At 38.9% G+C, this 11,604-nt stretch overlaps 1 protein-coding gene across 1 annotated transcript; it reads right to left on the bottom strand.

Annotated features, from left to right (window-relative positions):
* On the bottom strand, positions 1-11,265 carry LOC139731718 (cytochrome c oxidase subunit 5B, mitochondrial-like). The gene is made up of 4 exons (XM_071642598.1): positions 11,152-11,265; positions 5,076-5,149; positions 3,710-3,809; positions 1-981 (listed from the first exon to the last, which is right to left on the bottom strand). Exons 1-4 carry the CDS (start codon positions 11,240-11,242, stop codon positions 863-865), a joined length of 384 nt encoding a protein of 127 aa, XP_071498699.1. The 5' UTR covers positions 11,243-11,265; the 3' UTR covers positions 1-862.
* Between the last annotated feature and the right edge of the window lie 339 nt (positions 11,266-11,604).

Here is an 11,604-nt window from a genome sequence, read left to right as displayed (position 1 = left end):
TGATTATAACAAGGTTTTATTAAACCACATAGCTCAACACGGTTCTGTACACCTTTCTCTGTTTGTCTTGCACATGCTTTGACATGTTCAGCAACATAATGTGACAGTCCACTTGCATCAGACAGGAGGTCACACAGACAATGTATTTCAGACACAATGCTCCTTCAAATTCATCTTCATTAAGAATGAACTGGGGTGCACTACTGATTAAAGCATGTACATCAACCACAGGCATCACAGTCTTAAGGGATTCTTTGAATGGAAAAGGTTAACCAGAGCCTGTGTATAAATCACACGTTTTCATTTCTACCGGTTGCCTTAGTTTGTTGACGGATAGGTCTTAATATGTGTTTTTCACAGCATACAAAGCTAGAATCATTATTTTGTCTGGAATGCCAGCACATGAAGTATGTGAATATGGATAGAGAATGACATCTGATCTTGTATGATGCATGCTGACATAGAGCTAAGAAATACAGCACTATATTAAATTAAGCATGTTTTCCTGCACACCCACCTGGGTGTGCATGATGTATAGCATCTGTAGAGATAAGATGATTGGTACTTTTTTCCTATCATTTATTCACAAATCAATCATTTCACAGTCCATCCACATGAGAAATATGAGCGACATGTAACTATCTGAAAGTGTACCTTCTTTTTTTTTCTCTCTCTTGAAAGGAGGGCAAATAACAACACAAATTCACAAACTCTCATTAATAAAATCTTGCTACTATATATAATTATTACATTTAGATGTATTCAAAGAAAATCTCCTTCTGCACGGAACCTGGTCACAAAGATGTACAATGAAAACCATGGGTCTCCACTGGTGGTTGGGGATTTTCTGCTTTGCCTGGTGTTAGTGCGCAGCTGCTATACCTTCAACTTCTTTCAGTTGAAACCAGTGGCCACATTCACAGCGCTGAGGTTCACCGGCGTACAGCCACATCCAGTTGATATGTGTCTGTTCTTCCTCACCTGATAAAACAAGAAGCCCAATAAGCAAAATAAACATTATTCAGTCAGAGACTCCAACCCCAAGCACCTTCTGATCTGGAGATTCTCCCGCCTGAAACCCCTAGCAAACGGGAGACTCCAAGTTTATGTGTGCGAAGTTCCTAGGGTTATAGATGCTCTCTGGTGCTATTTAAGGCTTATTTTTACGACATACGATAGCAATAAGTAAGAAATCCTTTCCAACGGGAGACATTGAGCCAGGGCGGGAGAAATTAAATCTCCAACGGGAGAACGGGAGATTTTGCAAAAATGGGTTTTCGGCGGGAGATCTCCCGTCGAAAACGGGAGAGTTGGAGTCTCTGTTCAGTTCCAAGACAAATGAAATTTCTAATGTTCTTCACAAAATGCAAGTCCATTACAAATGAACTGGCCTGACATTGACAGGAGTCTGGAGATAAATTACTATGTGAATTCCTAATCAGCTTATTAAGATAACTGCAAACTAAATGAGATGATACATTTATATGTATTCATCGGGTATGAATGAGGCTGTTTCACAAGATCCAGTTCAATAAAGAATGATCCATTTCTTTAATTATCACTGTTGTTTTATTCAATACTGGACACTGCATGAACAGTGGAATTTGGAATAAAGTGGACTCCCTTTATAACGAAGTCCTCGGGACTGGTAGTTTTCTTTCATATATCAAAATTTGCTACATGCGAACAATAAAAATACATAGAGCTGATAATGAAGCGGCCTGAATTTATACTTCATTGTACCAGAATTTCGTTATAACCATGTTCGTTATAACGGGAGTGCACTGTATGATTTCAGAAAATATCTGTCGACACCACACAAAGTTCAATACATGCCGTATTGCTGATAAGGCTGTACTATCTTTTTACAAAAATAGAGCAGTTAAGTCAGTGTGAGGCCTAAATGCCAGCACAAGCAAATTACTGTTTTTTCAACTATAAAGAGAATCACCTGCTTTAAACAACACACATAATCATACAACCTATGCAATGTGCCAATTAGCAACGCGACATCAACCACTGAATCCATCAATCTTAGAGACAATGCTTTGCTCCGCAAGCGATAATCTTTATTTATTTTTTGTCATTACCCACTTACACGTATCACTGTCATTGGTGCGAATTTTTAAGACATTTAAAAAAAAAGAAGTCTAAAAAAGAAAGCACAGCACAGTTGCAAGTTGGTGTGCATAGCCTTAGCTCGGCGATTGCAATCCTGCACATGTTGCACGATAGCACTATCCCATGCAATACTATTGAATGGCACAGTGTGTGTGAATGAAGACATACTGGTACTCGGTTATTAAATAGTGTGTGTAAGTGTAAACACTCTCAATCATTCTTCACACATAGGGTCCTACACACAGAAATATAATTCAAAATCCTTACACAGAATGTGCATCAACTGTAATAACTTAAGTTAAAAAAAAAAAACTTAAATTATTGCTAGGAAACACATGGAAACTTCTAGAGGAAACAAAGTTCTCACAAAAAATTATGTAGAAAAGAAATGAAGTTTTAAAGATAAAATAAAGTTTTGGTACCTCATAAGTTTCCCTGAATTTCCTTGTCTTAGTTTGTGTTTAAGGTTAAAGTACCTTTCATATAACTAACACTGTGAGACTTACTCGCCCCAAAGTGCTCTCATGTCTTAGTAATCATGCAATAATGGTTTCGTACCAGAGTCGCCGCCGTTCAACGGCGCGGCGAGGTATATAGTACACGTATTGTACGAAACCAGCAGCGTGCAGCCCCATACAAAACACGTGTACGAATAGCTAACTGCGACCAGCAGCCCCATACGCATAGCGTAATGGGGCTTCGCATTGTAGCATACAGGATCATTACAGATTTAGTATCGCGGGTAAATATCAACTTAAAATCCAAAAATTTCTTCAATTTGAAGACCAATTAAGTTGAAGTATTGAAAACAGGCTTCAGGCAATTTTTGGTTCTGCCAATAGTCCCTTTCTGTTCGAATTGATGACTGAATGTGACTCGGCCGAGAGGACCTTGGGAGAGCTACATACACTGAATACTACAGCCAGTGCATGCGCACACATCACATGCGCACAAATTTCAAATCCATGAACGGATAAGATGTTTGTGTGCGCATGCGCTGGCCGTAGTATTCAGTGTATGTAGCTCTCCCAAGGTCCTCTCGACCGAGTCACATTCAGTCATTAATTCGAACAGAAAGGGACTATTGGCAGAATCAAACGTTGCCCAAAGCCTGTTTTCAATTAACAACTTAATTGGTAAGTCTTCAAATTGAAGAAATTTTTTTGATTTTTAAGTTAATATTTACCCGCAACATTAAATCTGTCATGATCCTGAATGCTACAATGCGAAGCCCCATTACGCTATGCGTATGGGGCTGCTGGTCGCAGTTAATTGCATGATTACTGAGACATGAGAGCACTTTGGGGTGAGTAAGTCTCACAGTGTCAGTTATATGAAAGGTACTTCAACCTGAAACACAAAAATTCAGGGAAACTTTTGAGGTACCGGTACCAAAACTTTATATTATCTTTAATCACAACAAATTCCCTAAGATTTTTTTTCCCCCATCACCATAGTCGGCACCACAGCCGGGATACGGCTTATCCAGCATTGCAGCCTTTTTGCCGGCTAATATGGTAATCCTTCCAAGGAAAAAAAAAAGGAACACTATCAAAATTGTAAAATAATGCTTTAAGCAACAACTTACAAATGCAGCCCACAATTCTCTTTGTGAAAGCTGATGTGACTTCTACTGGTTTGGTCTTGGTGCCTGCTGCTACTCTTCTGACATTCAGCTGAAATGGATCCTAGAGAAACAAGTTTTCCAAGTGATGAAATAATAATGCATGAAGTCCATAGCATTTACAACAGTGAAAACAACAGTATTACTGACAACAGTGGTACATGTAGCAGTACTAGTAGTGATTGTTGTACAGGGAAATCCTGCTATACAGTAAGAAGGTCTAAGGAACAACTGATTGCCACTGGACATGACTAACTGAAGTAAGGAACAGTGACCTTCAATCTATCATCACTGTTATGTTAATGAAAGTAATTGTTGATTATTTTCAACCTGTACAACATCTACAATTACTACTGGACATTTCTAGCCAAAAAGCAATGGCAGAAAAATCATGCTTTTTTTCTTTCTCCTATTTATGGCGGCTGTTGACCATGACCCCGTTTACAGTGCGGGGCCGGGCTCGGCCGTGGCTCGGCTGCGGCCGAGCCTTACAATTTTGTCCGTTTACACTGCTGAGCTCGGCCGCGCTTTAATTCAAACCTTTCAAGATTTTGTCGTAGTGGCGCTCTGCTTGTAAACAAACGCAATTTGGTATTGTCTGGTTTTCAGACCCTTTGCCAACTGGATTCTGTGGCGACGAAGTCGCCGTTCGGGCAAAGGCCTTTGCCGAAGGAAAAATCTTTTGCAGGACAAAACCACCTTAAACTATACTAGCTTTCGACGTTGAGGTGGTTAATATCATGAATAGCGAAATAGTACGGGCAGAGGGTCTGGAAGCCAGACTAAAATTGGCCGCGCATTTGGCCCAGTTTGCGTTTACACCAAGAAGCGGCCGGGCTCGGCCGCGGCTGAGACCACCTCCAGAGCGAGGCCAAATGCGAGGCCAATTTTGGCCCCGCATTTGGCCTTTAGGGCGTTTACACTGAAGCGGGGCTGGGCTCGGTCGCGGCCTTGCTGTGGCCTCGCCTCGCACTGTAAACGGGGTCCTTGACTAAGTTCATCCCTATAATTTTTACAGTTCCTACCAACTGACTTTACTTCATAACATTTCTACATGAAGTTACTGCTGAAATTTTCAAATTTTTCGCACAGTTCAGTGACCTGTGTTCTTTAAGGATTTTGGCCAAAACCAAATCAACCAATCTGCACCTCGCATATCATTACATATTTGGGGTGAGTATTAAGAAAATCTACGGAATGGGTTATCGTATATCAAGAAATGAGATTTGAAAGAAATGGACTCATGGGCGGACAGACATGCTTCCCAAAACATAATGGTGAGTACATGTACAGCATGTGTATGAACAAGACAGGTCAATCTGATACTTACTGAGTCTCCTGCCTTTAATCTTTCAAGCTCTTTTTTCTCAAGACCTGTTGCATGTTCAAAGTTTTCAGGAATACCTACATGATGACGGTGAGACAAGAAGAATGTAATAGTAAGTACCTACTGTTGTACATGTACACATCAATGCTACAATATGACACAAGAAGCACAAACTACAATAAGCATTATCTCATGCCACTGTAAAAACACTCAGATCTACAGTAACTCAAGTTTCAGCATGACACTGGCAGCATTTGATATAGCACATGACAAATGAGTAACTCACTGCAAATTACAGTATTGGTGGAGATGAGAATCGGGCTTTTAACTTTTTGCGAGATACATGTACCACGAAAACAATTATGAAATAGTACAAAGCATACCATTATAAGAGGAGTTCAAAGTTTATATGATGAAAATCGGATTTGGAATGACTGAAACATCGAAAAACAAAGTAAAACAAAGCGATCCTAAGAAAAGGCGGATCCCACGTTGCCCACACTTTATTAGAATTGCTCTGTTTTTGATATCTCAGCCATTTCAAAACCAATTTTCATCAAATAAACGTTGAATAATTATATGCTCTTCTATATTTCATAAAAGGGTTTCTCATTATCTCACCAAAAGAAAAAAAAATGTTAGAAACCTGAAATTAAGTCTCAACCAAAACTATCCCTTTGCAATACAAAACTCACAGTGTAACAACTACAACACCTGTACTGAGATTGCCAATCATGGAAGAAGCTACAAGTAGCATTCCCCTAACTGTCATATGATTTTTGTGTACACAACAAGTAATTCTACGGCAGATTATACTGTACGTAGGCTCAAGACCTGACATCAGCATCATGCATCCATCAATTCTGATGCATTACAATCTGCACAGGTTATCTACATGGTTAATGAAGTACACATTATAAGGTTAATTTTACAAGATCCCTGGAGTTGGTGAGTGTTTCCTGATACTCAGCGATAACACTATCATGACAATTTCAAAACTTCTTGTGGTTTCAGCAGATCTGCGTGCTACATGTTGTACTTCTCAGAATTCGAAGGAACTTTTCTCTGATCTGTTGGATTTACTGAATCTCGGGAGCTTTTCATTTCTGAAGTTCTAATGGATGATTGCCAAAAATTTCCTGGTTTACAAAAAGGGGAAAAAAATGTGAAGTTACCAGTGAAAGTAAAGAAATTTTACTAATGAAGAGATCTGTTTATTGTCATATCACTGAAGAGGATTTGTTTATTGTTGATTTAAAATAAAGTTTTAGACGAACCTTTTTAAGGATACATACAATACAATGCTTGACTTGTGCATTGACATTTATTTATATTTTTACAGTAGCAAAGATTGCCTATATCCACTTGAAATGATCATTCACATCTGATGACCATCCACATAGATTTGCACTATGGACTCTAAATTTGACATTTCAAATGCATGTAGACAATCTCAGTAATTTCTAAAGCTGTCGATGCTGCAGTAAAAACATCAGAAATTTCCTGAACTTAGGGAGCACTGGTCAGGATAAAGACGACAAGAATCACTTTGCCCATTCATAACAAATACAAATGTTTTCTTTTTATTGTCACTGGTGGACAGATCTGCGTTTTGCAGAATAATCAATATGTATAGTATTGCATTAATTACAATTATATGAAAAATTCTACATTCTATCGCCTTTTATTGAGCTACATGTACTCAAAAATTACAAGAGAGTGATTTGGTATGATCTTCTCGACAAAAAAAGGAGCGCAATCTATGGAGCTCCACCAAATTCTAAACGTGAAGGCCTGGTGTCATTCAAAAGCTAAAATGTGCTTTTCTCTCTTCCTTGGCCAAGTCTCGTGTTAACGGTTGTATGTATGCAGCTTCAAAGTGGTTGAGCACGTGCACAAGTGTGTGCTGCCACTTACTGAGTACAGTATATCTGTATATCTTTCTGTTTGTTTTTTTTAAATCTTATCTCCTTTTATTTTCAGGTAGAATATATATCTAAATTTCCCTTTCTTTCCTATCAATAAATTCTTTGTGATTTTCCTCTTGTCTACCTTTCCCAATTTCCTATTTTAAACTGTACTTTCTGCCTAATTGTGCTTTGTTTCCTACATGGGTTTTTCCCTCTCCAAATACAAGGGATTTTCCTTTTTATTTTCTCCAAAATCTTTTTCTATGTGTCGTTCTAATGAATCCTTTTCTTCATTTCCTTTTCAACCTATGTAAAATTTGTCCGTTCCTAATCTTTGCTTTCATCCAGTTTTGATGCATCTCTCATTCTATTATTCTACCTAGTGTTTTTCTGTCTTCAATCTATATGTTTCTAATTGGTTTCCTCTTTTCTTTTCAAACATAATCCATCTCTCCCTTGCTTTCCTTTATAAGGCAAGTTTTTCTTCTTTCTTTCGATCCATTATCTTTTAGTGAACTCTCTATTTTGTAAATTTTTTGTTTCACTTTTCCAGGTTTTTAATATCTTTTCTTTTTTTTTCCTTTTCCCCCTTTTCCTAGCCTTTTTCGAAAGGCTTGAAATTCTTTCACCCTTGTCTTATAACCACATTTTTCACATCTTCTTTCATGCACACACACACACCCTCTCACATACACATGTACCTGCACGCGCACACACACACACATGACACGAACAACCCCAATCCTCAATCAATCGCTACCACGACTAGGTACAAGCTGAGAGAAAGGCGGAAAAAGCATTATCTTTTTAAAGATACCATAGAACTTGCTCTGATTGCTGTGAGATATTCAGACTAATCACGGCACTCGCTGCTGTGAACGAACAGAACTAGCTGTGATCGACATATTACGGCAAGTGTAAAAGTGTCAAAACAGTATAAAATTCCTTTTCTACTGGACTTAAACCTCACTCAGATGCAAATATTATTTAGAGTGAGTTTGTGCATGTTTGGAGATCATTTGGCAAATATGTGCGAAAGTACATAGCATACTTATGTCTAACCCCGCCCTGTGGTGCTCCTTCACAGAGTTCTACTGCTGGAGCGCCCAGAGTCAATCCCCCATTCACTCCTTCTTTTTTTTTTATGTTACCTTTGCGTGGCACTTTGCATGTATTCAAATTGACACAATATTTAGCATTTAAGTTGAAATTCAGCCATACGTTACGATACTACCGGGTACCCCATACGAGTCCCAAATCTTATTATCCGCAGCACGACTGCTTCGCATTCGGGCTGATCCAGTTAACTTGTGCCCTGAAAAACCCGAAAAGAAGATCAACAGTAAAACAGTGATAGCGTAGATTATAAATGCACATTGGAAGAGCATTATGCATTTCACACGTATTGTCAATAGAGTGTAGGAGTGTCGGTTTCAAAATTACGGGAATACAGCCCAACTGAGTGTATCAAAATAACAGTCCCCACCCCCACACGTTCGAAGTACTTATCTTGGAGCATGTAGCATGAATCACATTTTTAATGCACGCTTGTGAATTCAGACTTCAGGGCGCTAGTGTACTTTTGCCCAGTAGAAAAGAAATTTTCACCATTTTGACACTTTTACACTTGCAGAATTATGTCGATCACAGCTAGTTCGCTCTGCGATAACTGCATTGCACAGGAGCAGACAGCACAGCACAGTGCACATATTCACGGCAGCGAGCGCCGCGATCGATCTGAATGTACAACATGTACAGTAGCTACAGTATCTCATAGTAATCAGAGAAAGTTCTTCGATGGTATCTTTGAAAAGAAAATATTTTTTCTGCCTTTCTCTCAGCTTGTACCGAGTGGCGGGAGCGACTGATTGAGGATTGGGGTTGTTTGTGTTTTGTGTGTGTGTGTGTGTGTGTGTGTGTGTGTGTGTGTATGTCTGTGAATGAAAGATTGTGAAAAATGTGGTAATAAGACAAAAACTGCAAAATAAAGAGACAAAAGGTTTACAACAATATGTAGAGAGTACACTTAAAGGTAATGGAAGAAAAGAAAAAAGAGAAACTTGCATTATAAAGGAAAGCAAGGGAGAGATGGATATGTTTGAAAAGAAAAGAGGAAAGAAAAGACTCTTGAAAGAGAAAATATAGACCTAGATTGAAAACAGAAAAGCACTAGGTAGAATAGAATGAGAGAGGAATCAAAACTGGATGAAAGAAAAGATAAATAGGAAGGAAGGAAAGAATTATACAGGTTAAAAAAAATAAAGAAACAAATTTGTATATAAACAAGAAGAAAACTACTTAAGAAATGATTGATAAAAAGGAAAAGGAAATTTACAGTAGCTACATTTGTAGGTCTAGAATCCCCAATTCTACCTGAAAATGAAAGAAGAAAAGATAGAAAGAAAAAGATATTATAGGCCCTATCGAAAGTAGTGGCAGGACACATTCGCGCATGCGATCAACTGCTTTGAAGTTACCGCTAACACAAGACTTGGCTGAGAAAAAGAGAAAAAACAAATTTCTGCTTTTCAATGATACCATCCATAGAAAAAGCCGCTGTGTGGCTACATTCAGACCAAATGATCGACCCTAGCCTATAATTTAAAAGTCACAAAGTGCATGCGCTGAACGTATTCATCATAGTAAATTAATCATAGTCCATACTGTGCTTGTGTGTATAGACTAGAGAGCGGCATTTCAAGCGATCGAGATTTTCCAATGATTTTCCGACACTTGTATGGTAGCCCTACTACATATCGACCAACTTCTTTTAAACCGCCCGCGTATAATTCACGCACTGAACACTTAGTACGCACATCTCGCGCACAAAGCACATAAAAATGGATTGGGTTTGAATGTAGATGAGGATGGCGGGGGAAAACGCGATAATTCACTGTTCATTAATGGTTTTAATCAAGGACAAAATTTCAAATGAATATTTTCACCGAATCGTAATGACAGCACAATGTAATGTCTATGGAAGTTTATAAAAGGCTTCTAAAAAGCTTCGTACAACACGGTGTTCAACACAACTCGGTTTGCGTGCATTGTCAATGCAAAACCAGCGGTCGATCCTAATAACGCGATTTACCACGGGGAGCTGAAACGAGGCCACGCACGTTCGTCGGCGATATTTTTGCACTGAAACTTCGAATTGAAAAGGGAACAACGGCATTTGATAGAGCTGGATTTTCTCAATCACGTAGGTCAAGTTTTTTACATGAATTTCAGTGTTAAATATTCTTATCAAGCAAATAAACATTAGGCGGTCGATTAGTAGTAGGTCCAACCCTACACGTTTAGATACTAGAAATTCTAAAACTAAAAGCATTAAAACTTAACTTCTTTTCGACTTTTGTCTTTGGAGTCGAGACACAGATCATACAGATGGCAGATGGTACCGTAGTTATGGGTAAACTCGGCCTAGCGGGTAAAGTCGGCCGCCAGCGCGCACAGTACAATTTTATGTACTGTGCGCGCTGGCGGCCGACTTTACCCGCTAGGCCGAGTTTACCCATAACTACAGTGTACGGTAGATGTACAACTACAACATGCATGTAAATTTTATTTTAGGTCACTACACTGAATAACAACGCCCCATTTGTACAATAACGGTGATTTCTGCATGTTTTGACAAACAGGCGCAAAAGTACAATGCAATACCATAGCGCGCGCCAACTTCACAGAGTATTTTCTTCTTCTTCTTCTGATTAAGTCTGCCTCCTTGTTCTAGCTCTAGTTAGACCTGAAGATTCTTGCAGACTGGTGCTATTTACATTATAATACAATTTATTTACAGATATTTACAAGCACATTCTTTGCATGTGAGTAAAATTTCTGGCAAATCGTGGGATATCTTAAGCTTCTATTGATAGAAAAACAGTAGGGTGTCGAAGAATTACTATTGCTATTTTACTAGGCCTAACGTTACACCAAACCATGGCCCCCATACGACATAGGCGCATGGCCATATAAATACCGGTATCGGTCGGTCGGCCGGATACCGTCGTCGCGTTGCACGTGAAATCAATACGAGTCCTACTATCAGCCATTAATGATGGCTGTCCGTGCTACCGCACCGGCATTTTTTGATAATATTGACAATTTCCACAAAATATAAACTTCTTCCATAGTATGATAACATCTACAACATGTTATGATCAATTTACCTCCTCCACTTGCCATGGCTCGAACTGATGGTCTGAGGAGGCTCTTGCGAGCGGCGACAAAAGCACACTTTCTGAGAGTAAGAGACGCCATTTTCCTGAGAACTTTCCGCACGCTCTCTCTCGTACATGCAACAGTGCATGCAGTGAGCAGTGTCTATCGCGTATATATCGTCTACGTCTACTCAGCTCAGTGCGTGTTCAGTGGAATCTTTAGTTCGTGCGAACTAGGTACAATCACTGGGTACAATGTACGTGGTGCAGTGTGTGTCGTCGCGCGCGTACTGGAAATACAAACTGTAAAATGATCACGACTTGGACCATTGCAAAATGTTATTACACAATACAGGGCATGTGTAAATGTTTGAGGTATTTACCAAGTTTAATCTCTATAACTGTATATTTTCATAATTTTTGTCAAACATTTAACTAAAATAATTTTTTTATGAAGTGATA

The sequence above is a fragment of the Diadema antillarum genome, unplaced genomic scaffold (assembly GCF_040938485.1).
Source record: "Diadema antillarum isolate AM-2024a unplaced genomic scaffold, OU_Dant_1.0 seq00000383_RagTag, whole genome shotgun sequence".
Lineage (NCBI taxonomy): Eukaryota > Metazoa > Echinodermata > Echinoidea > Diadematoida > Diadematidae > Diadema > Diadema antillarum.
This window is presented reverse-complemented; position numbering and strand designations above follow the sequence as displayed.

Excerpts from the sequence above, each read along its gene's own strand:
- LOC139731718 (XM_071642598.1), bottom strand. The coding sequence starts at position 11,242 with ATGGCGTCTCTTACTCTCAGAAAGTGTGCTTTTGTCGCCGCTCGCAAG. Across the intron at positions 5,150-11,151 it reads AGCCATGGCAAGTGGAGGAG|GTATTCCTGAAAACTTTGAA; the intron begins GTAAATTGATCA and ends GTCATCATGTAG. Across the intron at positions 3,810-5,075 it reads GATTAAAGGCAGGAGACTCA|GATCCATTTCAGCTGAATGT; the intron begins GTAAGTATCAGA and ends TTGTTTCTCTAG.